We start from the raw sequence: 21,508 nt of genomic DNA, 5'->3' as shown, positions 1-21,508 counted from the left end.
GGAAAATAATTTTATTTGAAAATAAAAAACAGGAATTTAACGAAAGGATAATTAATTCTATTTGCGAGAATTTGATTGTAAAAAAAAGGGGGAGTTAGGTTTTGTGGTTAAAAAGAATATATTTACGTTTTCCGTCGAACAAACTTAAAATAAACTAAAACTAAACTAAAACTAAACTAAAAATCTAAAAGAAAACTAAACATTAAACTAAAACTAAACTAAAATCTAAACTAAACCAAACTAAAACTAAACTAAAATAAAGGTAATAAATAAACTTAGAATAAACTAAAAATCTAAACTAATTAGGTAATAAAATAATAAACTAAAAATCTAAACTAGCCCAACCTGCAATCCTCTTTTTCTAATATTTCCGCCCTCCTGATTGACTTAGAAGGAGATGTAAGCAAGCCCTCTGATTGGCTGAGAAGAAAATACGTGATCTAACTGTTTCCTGGAAACTCAAAACATTTGCCTCGAGCAACAACAACAAATACTATTTCTAGATCATAACATTCGCTGAGAGCAACAACAAGAAGGAAGTGTCATTGACCTGCTCCCATTAGACTCAATAATCCATGAAAGTGAGAAAGTTCCTGTTTTTCCATTGTCACTGACAAAAGCCATAAATTGCTGTTGACATCCATGAAAAACATCAAATAAATTGACCAACACATATAACCATCCAAGAAAACAGACATAAATGTGACAAAGTTCCTGTTTTTTCATTCTCACTGACAAAAACCATAAAAACAGACATAAATGTGAGAAAGTTCCTGTTTTTCAAATTTTCACTGACAAAAACCATAACACATCCATGAAAAACAACAAATAAATCGACCAACACACATAACCATCCAAGAAAACATCTATAAAAGTGACAAAATTCCTGTTTTTTCATTCTCACTGACAACAAACAGACATAAATTATGTAAAAAAAAGTTGTGGGTGGCAGCAGGGGTGTCGTCTGGGAGTATAAGATAGCCTTCTACTCAAATCGCAAAGCCGGAAATGAAAGCGGTGAATAGTCCAAGTAGTTTTTTTCTTTTTATTCATTTCCGCTTCGAAACAAGATTAGCTAAAAACTCAATCGACATCAAATAAACATTTTGTATTATATTTTATGTTAGAATTTTTACATTGATTGTTTAAAATTTAAATGAATATCAAGCATATTAGACGTTTTTTGAGAAAAAAAAATGTTAGTCTTGGGATTAAAACAAAACAGTATGTTTTGATACTAGAAACAAGGGTGGATCCAGGACTTTTTTTAGGGGGGGGGCAAAATAGGTTGATCCGATAAACTTGTGTTAGGAGCAAGTTTAATTACCGCAAACTTGCGTTAATTCAGTAAATTACACTACGTTGGGGGGGGGGCGCCCCCTGGATCCGCCACTGACTAGAAACATGAGAGATAATATAGTATACAAACATGAATATTTGGAATTCAAACATCTCCTCGCTCATTCCTATGATGAAAAAATTCGAATAGATTTTACGATCCTACCTTGTTATAAAACAAACCCCAAAGAAATAAACTTACAGTGATTAAAATTGAAAATCAATGAAAGTAAAAAAGAAACTTGCAGTATTACTTGAATGTAATTTATTTTATGTCTTTTTGACGACTCAGGGTAAATTTCTGTGCTTATGGGCCGCCTGCAAGACGGTTGTAGCTGATATAAGGACATAGTCTGATATAAGGACACAAGGTACTTGCTTCTACCAGAAAATGCCCCACAATCCATTTTTTAAGATAATAATAATAATAATTTATTTAAAGCCTCTATAATAAAATTCTGAAAAGAGGAGTAAAGGGGAGAGGGGAAAAAAGACACAAAACACACAAACTAGAAAACTAGAAAAACACACAAATACAAAACTGGGAAAATACGAGAAAAGAACAAAGAAAAATTAGAACAAACATAATCATAAAAAGAGCAAGAAATAAAAACAATTCAACAACCTATAAATATCTATATTAGAAGGACATGACAGGTGATGAGCCTAGTTGATTAATAGTATTATTGGAAAGTAAGGAATTTTAATAATTCTATAGGAAGGAAACGGTTATGAACACCTTCCATTTTATAAAGTATATTAAAAATACTAGAAACTAATGACATTTTGCTGTTCCTATACCACGAAGGTAATCGTAAAAAAAACTATGCAAATTTAAAATATACTGATTTAATGGATCTTTTTCTCAACTGGAGAAAAAAGACCACACAGGGCCCAAAAAGAAAATATGTGGGCCAAAGAATGCGTTATAAAGGTGGCCTAGTGTACGTCGGTCGAACAGAACTCTGACTCGGGCAAGTACTCCATGCGCCTTTCTAACTTTTTTCTCTGAGACTATGGATTATGAGGTGTTTTGTATCACAAAGAGTCTTGCCATAAGGAAGGCCAAGATATACCAAAGACATTTCTTCTGGAACTACAGTCCCATCTATATTAATAGAGAGAGGACCTCTAATCTATCGGTTAATACTAAAAATTAAAAACTTAGTTTTGGAAGGTACAATGGTTACCTATGGAATTTAAACTCCTTGAAATTGAGATCACAGCTTCCTGCAACCCAGATAGATTCTCACCTAATAATAGGTCATCAGCGTATGAAATATGACTGATATCAAGGCCATCTAGAGTGACCAAAGGATGCAAAATCGTGGTAGCCGAGCGAAGACCTTATTGAAAATTGTAGGACTAATCACTGACCCCTGTTTAACCCCTCTCCTAATGGGTATTTTGCTCGAAATTAAATGGCCAACTCTGATTCGAGTAGTAGAATTTTGGTACCACGACCAGAGACTTGCAAATGAACGGATTCACCCCAGATTTCAAGAGAGATAAAATGGATTGGGAGTGCAATATGGAGTCAAATGCTCCAGATATTTAGAGTGCACAAGGGAATAATCATAAAGACGAAGAATTGAAAGAAGTGTTCCTTGAGCATTCTGAAACCAGGACCTCTGCGGAACCCGAACTGATTGTCCCCCATATTTACTCTAAACCTCGTCAATTTTTTTTTTTTCGAAAAGCTTCCCAAGAATCGAATAAATTGTAATAGGCGTGTAAGAAGAGCAAACAGAAGGGTCTTTACCTCGTTTTGGGATACAAGAAGTTAAATCCTCACAAAATGACTTTGATACATAGTTCTGAAATCAGAGCAGCTTGAAATAATAAAGAAAGATGTAACAAAAGTTTGGGAGAGCCATGCTTCAAATGTTCATACATGATCCCATCCAGACCCACAGACTTACCAGATTTCAGAAGCTGTACCAGGTTTTCAATATCAGAAGGTGAAACTGTAATAAAATTCCTATGGGGATTTAAATCACGAAAATGCGTTAATAGTTTTGATTTAAAGATGGTGTCTGGAAGAGGAGGGTCCAATGAAATAACATCTGGAGAAGAGGTTGGAAAGGATGTCAATTTAGACATGTAGTGCCATAAATGGGAAGGGGTATTACTGATATTGGATGATAGCTCAGTGATTTGATGCTTTTTCCACGAATGGACAAGCTTACGGAATTTATATTTTGTAAGATAGAAAAGGACCCCAGACCGTGGCTTATCAGCCTCAATCCAAACATTACGCCAAAAATAGTTACGTTCTTTTGCCTCTTTAAGGCCTGGATACCTAGACCAGCATATGTTCCTGGCACCCCTCCTTATTCTTTCAAGAGGAACGGAAGCAGCGGCTGCAACTTTTAGAGCGTGAACTATCTGGGCCAGACAAAACTCAAGGTCTAGGAGATCAGATGAAGGAGAAGTAGCTAGAAGATGGAAGGGGACTTTTATATTATTGTAGGGGACTTTTATATTTTATATAGTAGAGAATCTACAGTAAGCTGATAATAATATAGATTTATATAATTTCAATTCAATTTTTTTTCACCATTTGGGAATGGAGTTAGTAGGCAAGGATGAAGGGTCGATAGGGACTAGTAGCTCTAGATGAGAATGGTCACTTAAAACAAGTTTATCGGAGACGACCATCGACTGAGACAGTAACTCAGATATATTGGTCAATGAAAAATCTATATTAGAAACGCTTCCAGAAAAGTGTGTGTAACTGAAAGAACGTGTTTTGTCCATAATAAATAAGTCACTGGGCAAAGAAGATAACAAAATTTCTGAACGGGGTAAGGAAAGGTCAGTCAAGTCAGTGTTAAAGTCACCCATAGCTAAAATCAATTTATTGCTGACCCTGATTTTTGCTAATAACTTAGAAAATAGAACACATGCTGCCACAAATCTCTGATCTGGGCGAAAATTGCGGTAATTTCTTGGTAAATAAACATGAATAATAACAAATTTCTCCAAATCAACAGCCGGAAAAAATTCTGAAGGCTCAATTAGAGTACGCCGAAACTTATTCCTAACTACGATCAAGAGACGGGCGACCCCTAGTACTCTTGGCTGGCTGTATGTAATAACTAAAATCATTAAAAAAAAATTAAGGCCTGGCAATTAGCTGGTAGTAACAGATGGTCAAAATACAAACTATATCAAATTCACTGAGTGTTATACCTATTAGGTCCAACTTCTCTTTAGCACCGTATAAGTTCTGGAAAAAAGCACGACTAGTTAGAATCATGGAGATAAAAAAGAGAAACAATAACGAAAAAACTATGAGCTTTTGCTTGCTGCTTTCTTTAGTACGGTACAACGAAAACTGAAACTAGTGTGTTTGCCACCGCAATTGATGCACTTCACCTGAACGCTGTGGCAGGGCTCCTTTTTTGAAGAGCAATGGTCTCCCGCACATCTTGAGCATTTAGCTGTTTTAGCACATTTAGAGGCTGTGTGACCAAACGATTGACAGTTATGACACAGAAGGGGTCTCTCTAACGGCTTATAAACTTTGAAGTGTGCATAGTCGATTTTAAACCCATATTTGAATGCACAATCGAGGTCCTCACCACGTCGAAAAGACAGTGGAACAGTTTTAGAGATACCAAAACGCTTAGCACTTATGATATCACTACAGATACATGGAAAAGTTCCCACATCAAAATCATTTTATATTTCAACCCCATAAAATATTCAATAATCAACGTAATAGATAATAGATCCCGCAAACCAAAGTCACTGGCAAAAGGTTTGAAAAGTAATCCAAGAATTTCACTTTAGATGTTGTTTGTTCGAAAGGGGGAACGTCATCAAGAAAGTGAAAATGAAATATAATCCGATTAGTTGTTTTAAAGATTTGAGATGTTGTGTATTTGACAGGTATATTATGCATAGATGTTTATTGTTTTGTTTTTTACCGATTTTATGAAATGATTGTGTATCCTTTTGCCAGTTTTAAGTACATGGTTGTTCTTAAACCTGTTTTGATCTTACTGTCCTGTTTTTGTTTGACTCTGAAATACGAATTCGGTCCAGCTGGACTTCTGATAGTATTTTTTTTTTAAAGAAATAAATGATCTCGTATTCAAACCTTCTAAATACACAACTAAACCCAAACCATTAATCCCTACAACATGTAAATAGCATCTGGTAAACCCTCCTAATGGTTGAATTTTGACTGTCTAGCTAGTAATTAGCTACTGATAAAACACCTTGAAGTCCCTGTTCCCCCACAGAAGTCAGATTCAAAAAAGGGCATTACTGTGAACCAAGCCCTTGTTTTCTGCCAAGTTTGGTTGGGATTTGGCATCCACTTGTGGATGATGACGAGAATTAAAAGTTTGTCATGGACTCCATATACATGCTGTTGTGTACAAAGTTGATGGTAGAGGGGGTTGAGGATAGTCATGACAGAGTAGCAGCGGATGATAGCAGCATTCGTGGTAATGGTGGCAACAGTCACAACTGAAGAAATAGTATCAATGGTCAGAATAGTCTTGAAAAAAAAAGATAGCACTGGTAGTAGCAGTAGAACTGGATGCTTTCTAAAAGATTAAAGTATGTTTTTATGGTTAGGTGCTCTCTGCAAAGCTACATTTCCTCAAATTTTTCTATTCTAGATTTAATCTTTTAATGCAATGAATTTTTAGTGAGCAATAATTGAACATATACGACCGTTCACTAAATGGTCATGAGTTTCAAGAGGCAAAACAAGTCGATCTGCTCGGGGTTGAAGAAGGGACAGAGGTTTGGTCCCCATTTTGGGCCTTTGAATTATACAGATTAAAAATATTTAAATGGTTCTAATTTCAGCAAGATGGTAACAGTTTCATGTTTCCATAAAAAAAAAAAAAAAAAAAAAAAAAAAAAAAAAAAAAAAAAAAAAGGAAGCCACTGTTTTGACATGGATTATCCAGATAATTTGATGACTTTGTCCCTGAGGCTGCAGGTGTCAAGTCACCTCTGGAGAAATTTCGACAGGTTTTCCGGTCATTCTAATTAATTTGACTATCTTAAACTTATAACTGACGCCATTTTGGGTCACGGAGACACTCGAGATACCAGTAGAAGTTCAAAGCCTTCCAATCTATTTGTCACTTTAAAAAGGGCACTAGATCTAAACATTCGTGTTTATATTAGATTTCACTTGACTTTCTGTGAGCATCTATTCTATAAGATGGTGCTATGAAAAAAGATCGAGATAAAAAAAACAAAAAAACATTAGACAGGCAGTCTTAACCAACACTTTTGAATAACCATAAACGACGATAAAAAATCTGAATGAGTCCTTCAGTAAAATTGAATAAGTTATCTGTTACAATTAGATTAGCAAATGTGTTTTGATTTCATCACAATTAAAAACTATAAATGATAACAATGTTTTCGTTTTCAGACCCTATCACCTTGCCGTCAAAATACGCACAGTAATTGAAAATATATCCAAAGAAAACAATTTCGTTTGGGGAAACCAGAGCTGTTAAATTACTATCAATTATGACAACAATAGCTTCACATCTACACACCATATTAGAAGCTCAGTAATAAATGATTTGAAATACAAGATTAAAAAAAAACTAATTGGTATTTTTAAGTTTAGCATTATACTCATTTCAATTTACGCATTCCCCCAAAAAATCCGGTTTTTATATGTATATATAGAAAGTAAGTTATTAGCGCGTACATATACTACATAATAAGAAACGATGTTGGTTATCCCTAATTTCTCAAATTTCAAAGAATCATTTGTATAAAAGAAAACTTACCATAGGGTTCACAATATTTGTTATGACGCACATAAAGATAAACAGCAAATGCAACCCCAAAGCAATTGACTAGAAAAGTGATAATTTTTAAGTGTCTGCTTTTCCTCTCCAAAGCGGATTCGCTACTTCTTCTGTAAATTTGCAACAGGACTAATGTGAACAACATGTATAAAGTAGCACATATTACAAATAGTGTGAAACAAGCAGCATGAAGTTCTGGAAAAAGAGAGGGAATAATTGCATCAGCAGTATAAAATTCCTACTCACGTCTAAAATTGAAACATTTAGTTATGATGTTAAGAGTTGAACGAATTTTTTGACAGAAAGTACTTCTTAGTAGGGCCCGACCGATATGGATTTTTGAGGTCTGACACCGATACCGATATATCAGTATCGCACTGATGCGATACCGATATAATATGCCGATGAATTCCCCTTCGGAAAAACCCTTGCCTAAGAAATGCCTCGCCGAAGAAAAGCTTCAATAAATCACTTTGGATTCCAAAAATTAGGCTATTTACAAGAATTGTTTGAATTTCTTTACCTTTTCTGATCAGCAGCTTCTGAGCATACGCAAGAAATCATAGATATTTGCGGAAGTGACAATAAGAAAAAAATTTAATCAAAGAAGTTGGTTTAGTTACATAAACACAAATACGTAAAAACCCCATTGAAAGAAGAGTAAGATATTTATTGAAATTGATTATTCAAATCCAAATTTTAATTTGGATTTTGGGATTTTGAATTTTAATCATCACATATCAACTTGAAAGCTTTACTTTAGAGTCATATGATATGGTCTCTTACTAACGAATCCATGCTAGGCACACTGGATACAGGGGTGCAACTAGAGTTTTAAGTTTGGAGGAGGGATTTAAAGAATGTGTCGACAATATCGTCGAGTGTGCTGACAAATGCGGACACATAAGCTAAATTTCCAAATAGGTAGATTTTCCAAGGTGTTGACACGCTGCGGCGACACCTTGGAACCTCCACCCCTCCTCCTTAGCTGAGCTCCTAACTGGATATCATGGTTTGAACCGATTGATTCTTGGATCTTTCACCCACGTAAGTGAACATTTCCTTTATAACATTTCCTTACGTGGGTGAACATCACCCACGTAAGTGCTACACCAGGATGTATTGACAACAAAAATACTTTGAATCATCTCTGCTGCTCTCTCCCCAACGACTTAACAAGCAAAATACCTGATGAAATCTAGTGTCATCTTCTGGACAAGTTGCGCATAAAAAAAAATATATCAGCCGATAACTGATATTGCTTTTCCCATATCCGATGATGACATTGACCCTCAAATCGGCCCGACAATATAGGTCGGCCGATATACCGATCAGGCCCTACTTCATAGTGTACTAAACATGGTTTGCGCAGTACGTATCAAGGTCATTGCCTGCAGGATGATAGGACACTTTTACAAGATCTCCTTGCAAAAAGAAAGCCGTCATGCACAATATATCTACATGTGCAAGAAAATAATTTTAACATACAAACATTTTTTAATGTGATGTTTTTGAAGGGGTCTACAATAACAAAATCAGCGTTTCCATGGGATCGCTAGGATATAGCTACTGAAAGAGGAGGGGAAGATAGGGAATTCTCCATAAGGAGTATAAAGTCTCATTAAGGAAGGAAGGATTTATTTATAAAACGCATAATTAATACATTTGACTACCTCCCCTAAAAATCAATGCTTGTCACTGGGAGAGAAAGGGGAAAAAATCACAGAGAAAAAAAAACTTTGTTACCAACACCACAATAGTCAATAAATATATAAAAATATAAATCATCTTTCTTAACTCCAGAAACTATACTTCGTCACAGTTCTCCATAAAAATATTTAAATAAAATAAATTCAAATTCTACAAAAATAGTTCCTTATTAGTTTTCCAAATTAAATAGGGATAATCAATAGTCTTGACATCACTTTTTTAACTACTCTATTTTCAAGTGCCTCTGTATAAAACAGAGAAACGCAAACGGAAAGAAATGCCTATAGGTGCAAAGAAACTAACATCACCCGTTGTTTCGTAGGAATGAACAGTACACCCAACACAACATATAACCCTGAAAGAACGAGGCCGAATATCCTGCTGCGATCCAAAATAAACCACAGTTAATAAACCGCAAAATTTAAACTTGGATAAATTTCTCAAACAGACTAACGAGGAGAAGCCCCTGATAAAATCTTATAAGTTTAAGAATAATTACTCTTGCTGGTTTAAGAATAGATAGGAAAGAAGATAAGCATATATTTGAACATTAAAGTATATAAGATTGAATAAGAGAAAATAAATATGACAGTGAATAGGTTTAGGGGGAAAAAACTGGAGTTTCTTCATTAGAAATTCATACCAGATTAGATTTCTTGCCGGGATTTAACTACGTAAAGTTGTATGTTGCTTCAGAGACAAAGTTTCTTCAGTCACTATCTCAAGATCATTCAAAGGTCCACTCCGTTTTATAACTCCTTGAATGTATTTAATTTTTTGATTCACGGGTAAAAATACAGTGATCGTAGAAAAAATATCAAGTTAATCTTGGCTATATTAATTTTCAATCTGTTTACTCTAAGTCGTGTTAATCATGCTAAGTTTTGTTACAATTCTCTGATTCTTTCATGGATTTTTCCAGCAATTCCCGTGTCTTAGCTGTGGAAATGGCTGCTGTATAATCGGCAAAAAGTAAAGGTGTTTTAATATCGGGTTTACCGTTTTACCGCTATTTAGACAACTTGGCAAATCGCTAACAGCTGCCAAAAATAGAATAGGACCAAGGATCGATCCTTGCGGAGCACCTGTTTGAAACTTGTTTTTTATTGAAGAAGAATCATTCAATTGGACAGATTTGTAACGATTACTTAAGAAAGTTCTTAAAAAAATTGAAACATTTCCCCTCAAACCCTACATATCGCACTTTTTAAGTACAATTTAAAGGTCCACCATGTCCAAAGGTTTCATTAGATCTACGAAAACAGCACCTAATTTAGAGCTTAATCAAATGCATTAAGACCTTTATCCAACCAAACACTTATGGAAAACATTAGGATATGCCAAAAATGCGCATAATTGGATCTTCAAATGCACTTTAATGAAACATAAAGCCAATAATCAATCAGGCCCAGTAAGTTACAAGCCGATCAGAGACGAAAAAATATTGAGCCTCATTTTTAGGCGTCAGGAGTGAGAGATTTCAGTTTTGATTATTAATCAGTAATCTGTTTACAAAGTAAGCGAAATTTGCAAAAGAGTGAAAAGTGCCTTTTTGCAAGTTAAAAACAGCTGATATTCAATCAAAATTGAAGCCATTGAGGATATTTCAAAAGGTATGTGACAAAACTGAGCCGTCAATTTTATAGACTAAATTTATTACGGGTGACTATCAGATCCGATCCTGTAAGAAACAAGTAAAACCATGTTATTTTACTGGTGTAGTTGTGATTTTAAATAAGCTGAGTGTCAAAAATTCACAGTCCTAGAAAGACTTTTTTAGCAAACTGACGAAAGGACTTACCGTGGATAAAAGTAGAAGAGATCAATGAAAGGCCTAAAAGTGATAAAATCTCGGCAACATTTAGTACCACCGTCATCCAGGTTAGCCATATAGATGAAGATACTAAAATTGTCCTAAAATAAAATAATCGGTCTTGAAAATCATTTCAAGCAGTAAATATCTTTGTTGTGTTCGAACACTCTTTTAACAAATTGAATGTAATTAAAATTCCCAAGTGGCCAGGGGCCTGGCCTCACACCCAAGTCTGCCTTCAACAAGGGATGTGAGACACCAAAAAAAAAAAAGTTCTTACACTGATTCCTATCATCAGAGTTCTTGCGACCCCACTAATTCAATGTTTTTATGCTAGTTCCGTTCTACTTCTTACATTGAGGAATAAATAAGAAAGTATATCAAATTTTCCTTTGGCACTTTATTATGCTCTCGCATGTAAAAGAGCCCAAAACCACACAAAGTTCCCCTTTTGACATTACTGCCCTAAAAATAAAATAAAAAAGTATTTATGAAGACTAAGAGCAAATATTTTACTTTTGCCTCTAAAAAATACGTTTTACGTTTTGCCTCTAAAATGCATTAAAATTGTGCAGGATTTTGATGTTTCAGATATAACAGCTAAACGAGGGGCTGTATGAGTCCGCTGTTCCAAATGTCAGCCATTTCAAAGTGTTTGCTCACGTTCTTCAGCTAGTTGATTGTATTTTCATTTCTGTTTCTTTCTTTCTTTATATTTCTTTACTCAATTTTTGCTGGTTTTTCTAGTGAGCTATACATAAATTAATTATTATTACTATAGTATTTTACCAAATTTTAAAAAGGCAAATGTAGTAAGGTTTGTTTCATTTTCGATGTTATACTTTTACTTAGAAAATAATACTTATCGTAAAAACAAGATGTATTTATTTTTGGTATTGACCTGAATACATCAAGTCTAGGAGATTTTGAACTTGACGTCTGAAGCAAAAATTAATATTAGTGCTTTACATGGTAAAATTAAGCAATATAAGTGATGTTCGGAATCAGAAGAACCTACAACAAATATACAAATCTAACTAACCACCTATGTAAATACAGTGTTTTATATCAGTTAATATAAAAACTATGTAACAGATTCCGAAACTACTTGCACAAAAAATATCGATTCTGACTTTGGATCTCTTATAAACTAACTATATCGACTTTAGGTCCCTCCAATACAACCGAGTCTGAGAATTTATTACCCTTTTAGTACCCTATCTTTACGAACGTGTATCTTATTTGTCCCATGATTGGGGTAGTAGCATTGATACTAGTAGTAGTATATCAGTAGCACTACACTGATAAGATAGGCAGTATAAGAAAACTATAAGGCAGTGCGAGGTGTATCCTAAGTCCAAAAACACAGTTGGAGCTTTTCTTTGTGTGCGGGGGGGGGGGGGGGTGTACTAGAAAATAGTGAGGAGAAAATAGTATGCAGAGAGGAATATGAGTACTAGAAATTGGAGAAAATAGTTCCTATGTTGGGATATTATGATGAAAGATTTATTTTTACAAATAGGATTGTATGAATGCAACAGTTGTTTGGCAAACAAAAATACAACTAAGATATCGAAACAAAACTCAAACACAAGATGTGTTGCTCGCAATATATCTTAAGTAATTAATCATGTCAAATTTCGGTATTCTAGAACTCTAAACATTAGAAGAAGCTACAGGCTTGTCGAACGTTGGGTATACTTACTTGTACTTGCTGCGGGACCAGACGTAAACGCCTCATGCGGTATCTAGAAGACTCCTTATGGTTCACTCTCGTGCCAGCTCTTCAGCAAACCAGATCCAGCAGCTCTCCCACTTTCTGCCAAACTTCCGAAATCCACCAATCGTATCGAGGTCATTTCTGACAGTTGCCCACCAATTTTTCAATTGACCGCCCGGGCGTCTTCACCAATCTGACAGAGGAGCAGCTAGAAGCACTTGCCTGATGATGGGATCATGGTTCTTTCCAGAATATGGCCCAATCACAACAGTCTTTTGTTTTTGACGATCCTGGCTGTGGGTTGGATGTTACAGTAGCGGTGACGCACATCAGCATTTGAGATTCCGTCGGAGTATCGAATCCTCAGGATTTTTCGTAAACAGCGGTGGTCTGGGACTTCCAAATCATGGAGATGAAGCGCCTTCAGTGGCCAGGTCTCAACTACATAGAATAGAACAGACCTAACTGCCGCCTTATAGAAACAAATTTTTGTCTTCAAACTGATCTCCCGTCAGTTCCACAAATCGCGGCGAAGTTGAGAGAATATGGCTTGGGCTTCATTGATTCTGTTCTGTATGTCAAGGTCACAGCCTCTACGACAGTATATTAGCGAAACAAGATGAGTGAAGCTTTTTGCTTTTTACTTTTTCCAGTTTCTGTCCGTAAAGTATAAGCTGATAATCCGACTGTATATTTAGGTCCATAACTTTAGTTTTGATTGTATTGATCTTCATACCCAGTAGCTGAGAGAAATATGCTATTTCATTTAGCACTTCTTGGGCAGTTGCTGGATCAGCAGCAAGAGAAACGATGTCATTCGTGTAGTCCAGGCCAGACACGTTAATGCCCAACCCCATAATGACACCATCAAAAATTGAGAGTGCTCGTTCTAGAACCCAATGTACACAGTAATTGAACAAAACAGGGGATAATATGCATCCTTGTTTTACACTGCTATCCACGTTGAAGGCCCCAATTTCTTCCCCCAGTACTCTTACAGTTGCTTTGAAATGCTCATAGCAGGCCTTTAGCAGCTCTATAAATTCAACCGGCATACCATCTTCTACCATAATTCGCCAAAGGTTTTCACAGGTTACAGAGTCGAAAGCAGCGACGAAATCCAGAAACATATTAATTATGTCAATGCACCCTCTTCCTCTGCAGAATCCACACTGATTTCACGCGTCCGCTCATCTCTTGCTCCCTTGATTCGCTTGAGCAAAATCATTGCGAATACCTTGGTGGCCATGTCCACGAGTGATATCCGTCTGTAGTTATTGCTGTCATATTTTTTCCCCTTTCTAAACACTGGGATTATTACTGACACTTTCCAATCAGACGGGAAGGTGTTCTTCTCCCCTATCAGACTGAAAAGGGGTTTCTAGTTGTTCCACTACAGCATGTGGTGCTGCCTTGTAGACCTCAGGAGGGAGACCATCTTCACCGGGCGACTTATTAGTTTTTAGCCGTGTTATCACATTTAGCATTTCTGAAGTTGAAGGTGGAGCCAAGTTGATTTCATGCGGTGGTTTTTCAGCTGTTGGTGGCAGTATTGTCGACGCATCTTGCCCACCTGTGTTTGGATTGCGCAGGTTTTTAAAGTGTTCCTCCAGTGATCAAGTTTACCTTGTACGTCAGGAATCGTATTACCTTAATTTTCTTTTCATGGACCAGCGATAGGAGACTTCTTTCTGGTTATTTCTTTGAGTGTTCTATACAGCCTTCTTGTGTCATTATTTCTAGCTGCTTTTCCCATATCTAGAGCAACCTCATTCCAAAATTGCAGGCGGTCCCGACGTAAGCTGCTTTTAATCTGTTTACGAAATGACTTTTTTACTGCTGTTGATGCGTTTGATTCCTGTCGTCTAGCCTCAATTAGTTTTACAGTTTTCTCTGAGACATAATTTTTTCTCAGCTTTGCAGGAGCATAGCCAATAACTATGGCAGCCACCTTCTCACTGGTATCCCGGAATTGATTCTATAAAGTGGTGGGACCTTCATCAAAGTCTGTCAGGCTTGCAAACTGGTTGTGTAACTTCAGGCAGAAGTGTTCTTTCACTTACTGAATTTTTAGTTTCTCCACGTCTAACTTCCTTTTTGGGGGCCACCTCTTCCTCACACTCAGCTTCAGGAGTATCTTTGCGCCTACAAGTGTATGATCACTTCCAGATTTAGATCCCGTGCACGCTCCTCTGTAAGCTTGAGAATCAATGACTGAGTAGCGCCAATGCTGACGGCTCAATATATGGTCAATTTGAGCAGTTGTGGAGACATCGTTTGTGCGCCAAGTTATTCTTTGAGAGAGTTAGTGTTGGAACATGGTGTTGGTGATGGTAAGGTTATGGGATCTCGCGAACTGGAGTAGCCTATCCCCATTGGAGCAGCGCTGTCCATAAGTGAACCGACCAAACGAACATTGGGGTCTCTTGGGCCAACACAGGAGTTCCAATCACCTGCTAAAATCAAGAAGTCTCGTATGGGGCATTTCTGGATCGTAATCTCCAGATCAGTGTAGAAAGTATTATTGTCTGGTATTTTGGGGTTTTCAAAAATTGGACAAATTTTCTCAGGCTCATAAATTTTGATTGGTAACTTAAAACTCAATGAATGTTATATATTTAGAATTACCATAAAAAGATGTTTCTTTTAATATATTAATTTAAAAAAGTTCTACAAAATAAGTTTTTCAAAGAAAATCAAAGAACTCCATTAAACCAAAAAAGAGCAAAAATAAAATCAAATAATCTACCAATAGTGAAACCACCACAAATCAGCATCGATAAATAAATGAAACCCAAAACGAACGGAAATTAAAATAAATAACAGACTCAAACTCAAAACGAGCAGAAATTAACATAAGTTTGGCGCAAAACCCCTATGCCTTCCCATGGCCAGAACAAAATTTGCACTTTACTGAAAAAATATAAATGTTTTTACTTTTATAACTTTAATAAATCAACTAATATTAAGATTTTGATTACTAAATATCACTATATGTATATTAAACTGACAATGGACATTCATTTGCATTTATATTTTTTCAGTAAAGTGCATATTATGTTCTGGACTTGGGGAGGCATAGGGGTTTTGAGCCCAAACTTATGTTAATTTCTGCTCGTTTTGAGTTTGACTCGGTTATTTACGTATTGTAATGTTTCTTCGTTTTAGGTTTCAGTTTTTTATTGATACTGATTTGAAGTATTTTCAAGCTTGGTAGATTATTAGATATGATCCTTGCACATTTTTTGTTTAATGGTGTACTTTGAAGTTTTTTAAAATCTTAATTTGCGGGAAGAGCTGTTTCAGCCTTTCTCTGTTCGTTTTATATTGACAGATTCTTTCCAGGGAAATAGAAAATAAAAATTCATATCTTTTTGTTTTTTTTAAAGAATTTATAGTTTGGCCTGCTATTTGTATGATTGAGAAAAGTTTTCTGCAATTTTTAACAACATACATCCTTTTAAAAATCTGGACACAAATAGCACTATTTAATTTAGTTTCGTACCTCCTCTAGCTAACCTGAAATTGAAAACATGATACCATTCGCAAAAAAATCTGTAAATTTTCTTTGATAGCTTGGATAAACTTAAGCTATTTTGATTTGATTACATTTTAAGAGCAGAAGCAGCCACAAAAATTTGAACATAATACCCTCAGTCGTTCCTGGGAGTCGTTCGCTGAGACGCCTTATTGGGAATTAGCATTAACACAGTGCATTTTGATTTAATCTTATGGAAAAATTTAGTTTTTAAACATAAAGTTAATTGGGTGGGTGGGCGTGGTAGCGGGATTAATTTCCCTCTAATCACTTTCGACTATTAAAAAGGGCATCAGCCTTTCTATTTTCAATCGAATGAGCCCTTTTCGAAATTCCTACGACAACTCCTTCGATACAAAGTGCCCTAGTCTAAAAAACAACAACAAAAAAAAGACAATACATTATACCCACATCGATCTTTACTATAAAAATGCTAAGCCTTCTAATCACTTTCGACTATTGAGAAGGGTAGTAGCCCTTTCAATTTTCAATCGAATGAGCCCTTTTTGAGTTTCTACGACAATATTTCCTATAAACACCTTATATGCCCCCAGGGCATAAATTTCAACTCTTACCCTAAGGGCTGTGAGGGTGGTTGTTATTCTGTAAGATCTAATTTCCAGAACTTTCAACTACGAATGGCTATCTAAAATTTTTTATTGGATGTGTCTGGGAAAATGGTGGGCGTGAGACTGGCGTTAGTCTTTCTCCAATCACTTTCAACTATTAAAAAAGGCACTAGCCCTTTTAATTTCCAATCAAATGAGCCCTTTTGAAGTTAATACGACAACGCTTTCAATAAAAACCTTATATGTCCCAGGGAATAACTTACAACTCTCGCCCTGAGGCCTGGGGGGTTGTCATCCTCAAAGACCTAATTTCCAGAACTTTCTACTACGCTGAACAAAATGGCTATCTGAAAATTTTGATTGAGTGTGTTTGGGGGAATTGTGGGCGTGAGAGGGGGGATAGTTACAGTCCAATCACTTTTAACTATTAAAAAGGGCACTAGCCCTCTCAATTTCCAATTGAACCCTTTTGAAGTTTTTACAACAACTTTATCATTAAAAACCTGATAGGCCCCCAGGTCATAACTCACAACCTTTGCCCTGGGGGCTCTAGGGGATATATGATCCTCAAATACATAATTTTCGGAATTCTCAACTACGTTGCACAAAATGGCTACCTCTAAACTTTTATTGAATGTGTGTGGTAAAATTGTGGGCGTGAGAGGGGGATTAATTACTCTCCACTCACTTTCGACTATTAAAAAGGACAATTTCAATTTACAATCAAATGAGCCTCTTTTGAAATTTCTACAACAAATTTCTATATAAACCTTATATGCCCCCAGGGCACAATTTACAACCCTTGCACTGAGGGCTCTGATGGGGTTATCATCCTAAAAGACCTAATTTCCAGAACTTTCGAATATCTTGAACAAAATGGCTATCTCAAAATTTTGATTGTATTTAGTTGGGGAAATGGTAGGCGTGAGAGGAGGGTTAGTTGCCCTTCAATCACTTTTTACTATTAAAAGGGCACTAGCCCTTTCAATTTTCAATTGAATGAGCTCTTTTTGATGTTTTTACAACATCGCTTTCTATAAAAACCTTGCATGCTCCCAGGGCATAACTTACAACCCTTGCCCTGAGGGTTGTAGGGGGGATGGGTTGTAATCCTTAAAGACCTAACTTCCAAAACTTTCAACTGCGTTGAATAAAATGGCTATATAAAACTTTTGATTGGATGGGTTTGGGGAAAAGGGTGGCATGAGAGGGGGGTTAGGTGCCCTACAATCACTTTTGACTATTAAAAAGGGGACTAGCCCTTTGAATTTCCAATCGAAAGAGCCCTTTTTCAAGTTTCTACGACAAAGATTTCAATATGAACCTTATATGCCCTCAGGGCATAACTTATAACCATTGCCCTGAAGACTGTGGGGGGAGTATCCTGCTAAAAGGTATAATTTCCTTAACTTTAAACTACGTGGAACAAAATGACTATCTAAAACTTTTGATTGGATATGTTTGGGGAAAAGGTGGGCGTGAGAGGGGGGTTAGTTGCCTTCCAATTACTTTCGACTATGAAAAAAGGGCACTAGCCATTTCAATTTCCAATCGAATGAGCCCTTTTTGAAGTTTCTACGACGACACGTTCTATAAAAACCTTATATACCCCCAGGGCATAACTTACAACCCTTGCCCTGAGGGCTGGGAGTGTCCTACTCAAAAACATAATTTCTATCTGGAAATCCACAACACTGAATAAAATGGCTATCAACAAATTTTGATTGGATGTGTTTGGGGAAAAGGTTGTTGAGAGGGGGGCTAGTTGCCCTCAAATTACTTTAGACTATTTAAAAGGGCACTAGACCTTTGAATTTCCAATCGAATGAGCTCGTTTTCAAGTTTCTACGACAATGCATTCTATAAAAACTTTATATGCCCCCAGGGCATGACTTATAACCCTTGCCCTGATGACTGTTGGGGGAGTGTTCTGCTCAAAGGTATAATTTCCTGAATTAACTGCGTGGAACAAAATGGCTACCTCAAAATTTTGATTGGATGTGTTTGGGGAAATTTTTGGCGTCGAAGGGGTGTTAGTTGCCTTCCAATTACTTTTGACTATTAAACAGGGCACTAGTCATTTCAATTTCTAATCGAATAAGCTCTTTTTGAAGTTTCTACAACAACGCGTTCTATAAAAACTTTATATGCCCCCAGGGCATAGCTTACAACTCTTGTCCTGAGGGCTGTGAGGGGGTTGTCATCCTCAAAGACATAATTTACATAAATTAAGACTACGTTGAATAAAATGGCTATCTCAAAATTTTGATTGGATGTGTTTGGGGAAAATGTGGACGTGAGAGGAGGTTTAGTTACCCTCCATTCACTTTCGACCATTAAAAAGGACACTAACCCTTTCAACTTCCAATCGAATGAGTCCTTTTTGAAGTTTCTACGACAACACCTTCTATAAAAACCTTATATGCCCCCAGGGCATAACTTACAACCCTTGCCCTGAAGGCAGTGGGGGAGTGTCCTCCTCCAAAACATAATTTCTATCTGGAAATCAACTACGCTGAGCAAAATGGGTATCTCAAAATTTTGATTGCATGTGTTTGGGGGAATGATGGGCGAGGGGGGGGGGCTAGTTGCCCTCCAATCACTTTCGACTATTAAAAACGGCACTAGCCCTTTGAATTTCCAATCGAATGAGCCTTTTATGAAGTTTGTACGACAGCGCATTCTATAAAAAAAACTTAAATGCCCCCAGGGTATAACTTACAACCCTTGCCCTGAGGGCTGTGGGGGAATGCCCTCCTCAAAACATAATTTCTATCTGGAAATCAACTACACTGAACAAAATGGTTATCTCAAAATTTTGATTGGATGTATTTGGGGAAATGGTGGGCGTGGAAGGGGTGTTAGTTGCCTTCCAATCACTTTCGACTATTAAAAAGGGTACAAGCCGCTCCAATTTCCAACTGAATGACCCCTTTTCGAAGTTTCTACGACAACTTCTTCGATACGAAGTGCCCTGCCCTAAAGGAAAAAAAATAATAAATGATACATTATGCCAACATCGTTCTTATATGTCCTCAGGGCACAGCTTAAAACCCTTGTCCCGAGGGCTGTGGGGGAGTTTCCTCCTCCAAAAAATATTTTCTATCTGGAAATCAACTATGCTGAACAAAATGGCTATCTCAAAATTTTTATTGGATGTGTTTGAGGGAATGATGGGCGTGGGGAGGGCTAGTTGCCCTCCAATCACTTTCGACCATTAAAAAGGGGCCCTTTGAATTTCCAATCGATCGAATGAGCCTTTTATGAAGTTTCTACAACAACGCCTTCTATAAAAACCTTATATGCCCCCAGAGCATAACTTAAAACCCTTGCTCCAAGGGTTGTGGGGGAGTTTCCTCCTCAAAAAGGTATTTTCTATCTAAAAAGCAATTAGGCTGAATGAAATGGCTATCTCAAAATTGTGATTGGTGGTGTTTGGGGGAATGATGGGCTTGGGGGGGGCTAGTTGCCCTCCAATCACTTTCCACTATTAAAATGGGCACAAGCCCCTCCAATTTCCAATCGAATGAGCCCTTTTAGAAGTTTCTATGACAACTGATAGAAGTGCCTGTCGGAGAAAAAAAAAACACATTGTGGCCACATCATTCTTTATTTAGGCAGCACTAGCGCGCTGCCTATGATAATTGCTATCAAAGTTTTAGTCACCTAGATTTTTGGTTACTACAGTATTGGCAGAAGTTGCTTTTTACTTACAACCACAAACTGTTTGATAAAGATGGCATTGAAAGGTGACATATCAGTGATTTTACAAACATCATCAGGTCTAAAACTTGCAATCCCAGCAACACACATTCATCTTTCAATAATTACAGTTTAACAACAACTACTGATACATGCAATAGGGATACAACTTACTTATAATGTTCTAGGTAGATAGACGCCACAAACAATCTTGGAGCAGTGTGTAATGCTATTCCTAACTTCCAAACATGGCTTTGGGGGTTATGACCAATGGCGCTTGAAATTGAGGGCAGATAATTGACAACCTAAGAAAGGTATACATTAGCACAAAGATTTAAATTTGGGAAACCTATCCTATTGATAACCTGAGACAGAAAGGTATAGAAAAGTTACAGAGAACAAACGTTTAAATTTTCCAAAGTAAGAGATTAGATATTCCTTTTTTCCTTTAAGAATAGGATGCTTTTGCAGCCAAGATTGTAAACTTTATTGTATTCTGAATTTTAAAGTAATTACAGAGACAAAACTTTATAACTTTTAAAATGTAATTAAAGATTACTTTATTAAAGATAGAACATATTATACCTATAAATACTAGTTTTAGGCTCTGAGAGCCAAAGCCACCTTCAAAATTGGTTCTACACATAGCCAGCTTAAAACCTTACAGACAGGACTAGCAAGAGCCAAAAATAAGCCCCACAAACACACTTCTTTATAAATGCCCAACCTTTGACATTAGAAGATTTTTAATGCAAAACATATTGAGATAGCTCATAGTGAGATCCCAGAATTTTACGAAAAGCGTTTTTAAACTTCATTTTCCAGAGAAGAAAAAGAAAACTTTCATCAAGACTTTTATTTGATACGTATAACAAAATTAAAGGTTCCCTGATTGCTTGAATATTGAATTTATCATCCCAGCTTAGAAAACTAAGAGTAGTTCTTCTTAGTTTTTTAAAGTTTAATTTTTGTGGCTTCTGCTTTTTCTAAGCTTTCAGAGAGTTTTTTGTATAAATGGCTAAAAGCAAAGAATTATACCTGGTATTGAATCCTAACATCTTGATAGCCCAACTAAACAGAACTCTGACAACATACCATTTAGTTCACCTAATTGACACAATTCTAAATAGCCATCAGGAAACAAATATTTGGTGGCACCTTATTTCTGTAGAGCTAAAACAAGCATTTGAATCTAGTTGGCCATAATGTTTTAATCAATAAACTACTATGTAATTTTCAAATTGAGTTTTTATCTAAATAGTTTTTTAGTAAAAATTGCTCCTTTTGTCATTTCTGGTAGGCTCCAAAAGGTTATAT

The 21,508-nt window shown here is 36.3% G+C and overlaps 1 protein-coding gene across 1 annotated transcript in view; it reads right to left on the bottom strand.

The window, feature by feature from the left end:
* Positions 1 to 21,508, bottom strand: part of LOC148953206 (post-GPI attachment to proteins factor 2-like) — a 43,471-nt gene that overhangs the window by 14,074 nt on the left and 7,889 nt on the right. The window contains exons 2-4 of the mRNA XM_089087570.1: positions 20,366 to 20,496; positions 10,651 to 10,763; positions 7,119 to 7,334 (exon numbers count right to left, since the gene is read on the bottom strand). Coding sequence (XP_088943696.1) covers positions 7,119 to 7,334; positions 10,651 to 10,763; positions 20,366 to 20,496 — 460 coding nt within the window. The remainder of the gene's footprint in view (positions 1 to 7,118; positions 7,335 to 10,650; positions 10,764 to 20,365; positions 20,497 to 21,508) is intronic.

Source organism: Artemia sp. Qi Xiang Cuo, chromosome 4 (genome assembly GCF_049724085.1).
Source record: "Artemia sp. Qi Xiang Cuo chromosome 4, ASM4972408v1, whole genome shotgun sequence".
Taxonomy (NCBI): domain Eukaryota; kingdom Metazoa; phylum Arthropoda; class Branchiopoda; order Anostraca; family Artemiidae; genus Artemia; species Artemia sp. Qi Xiang Cuo.
This window is presented reverse-complemented; position numbering and strand designations above follow the sequence as displayed.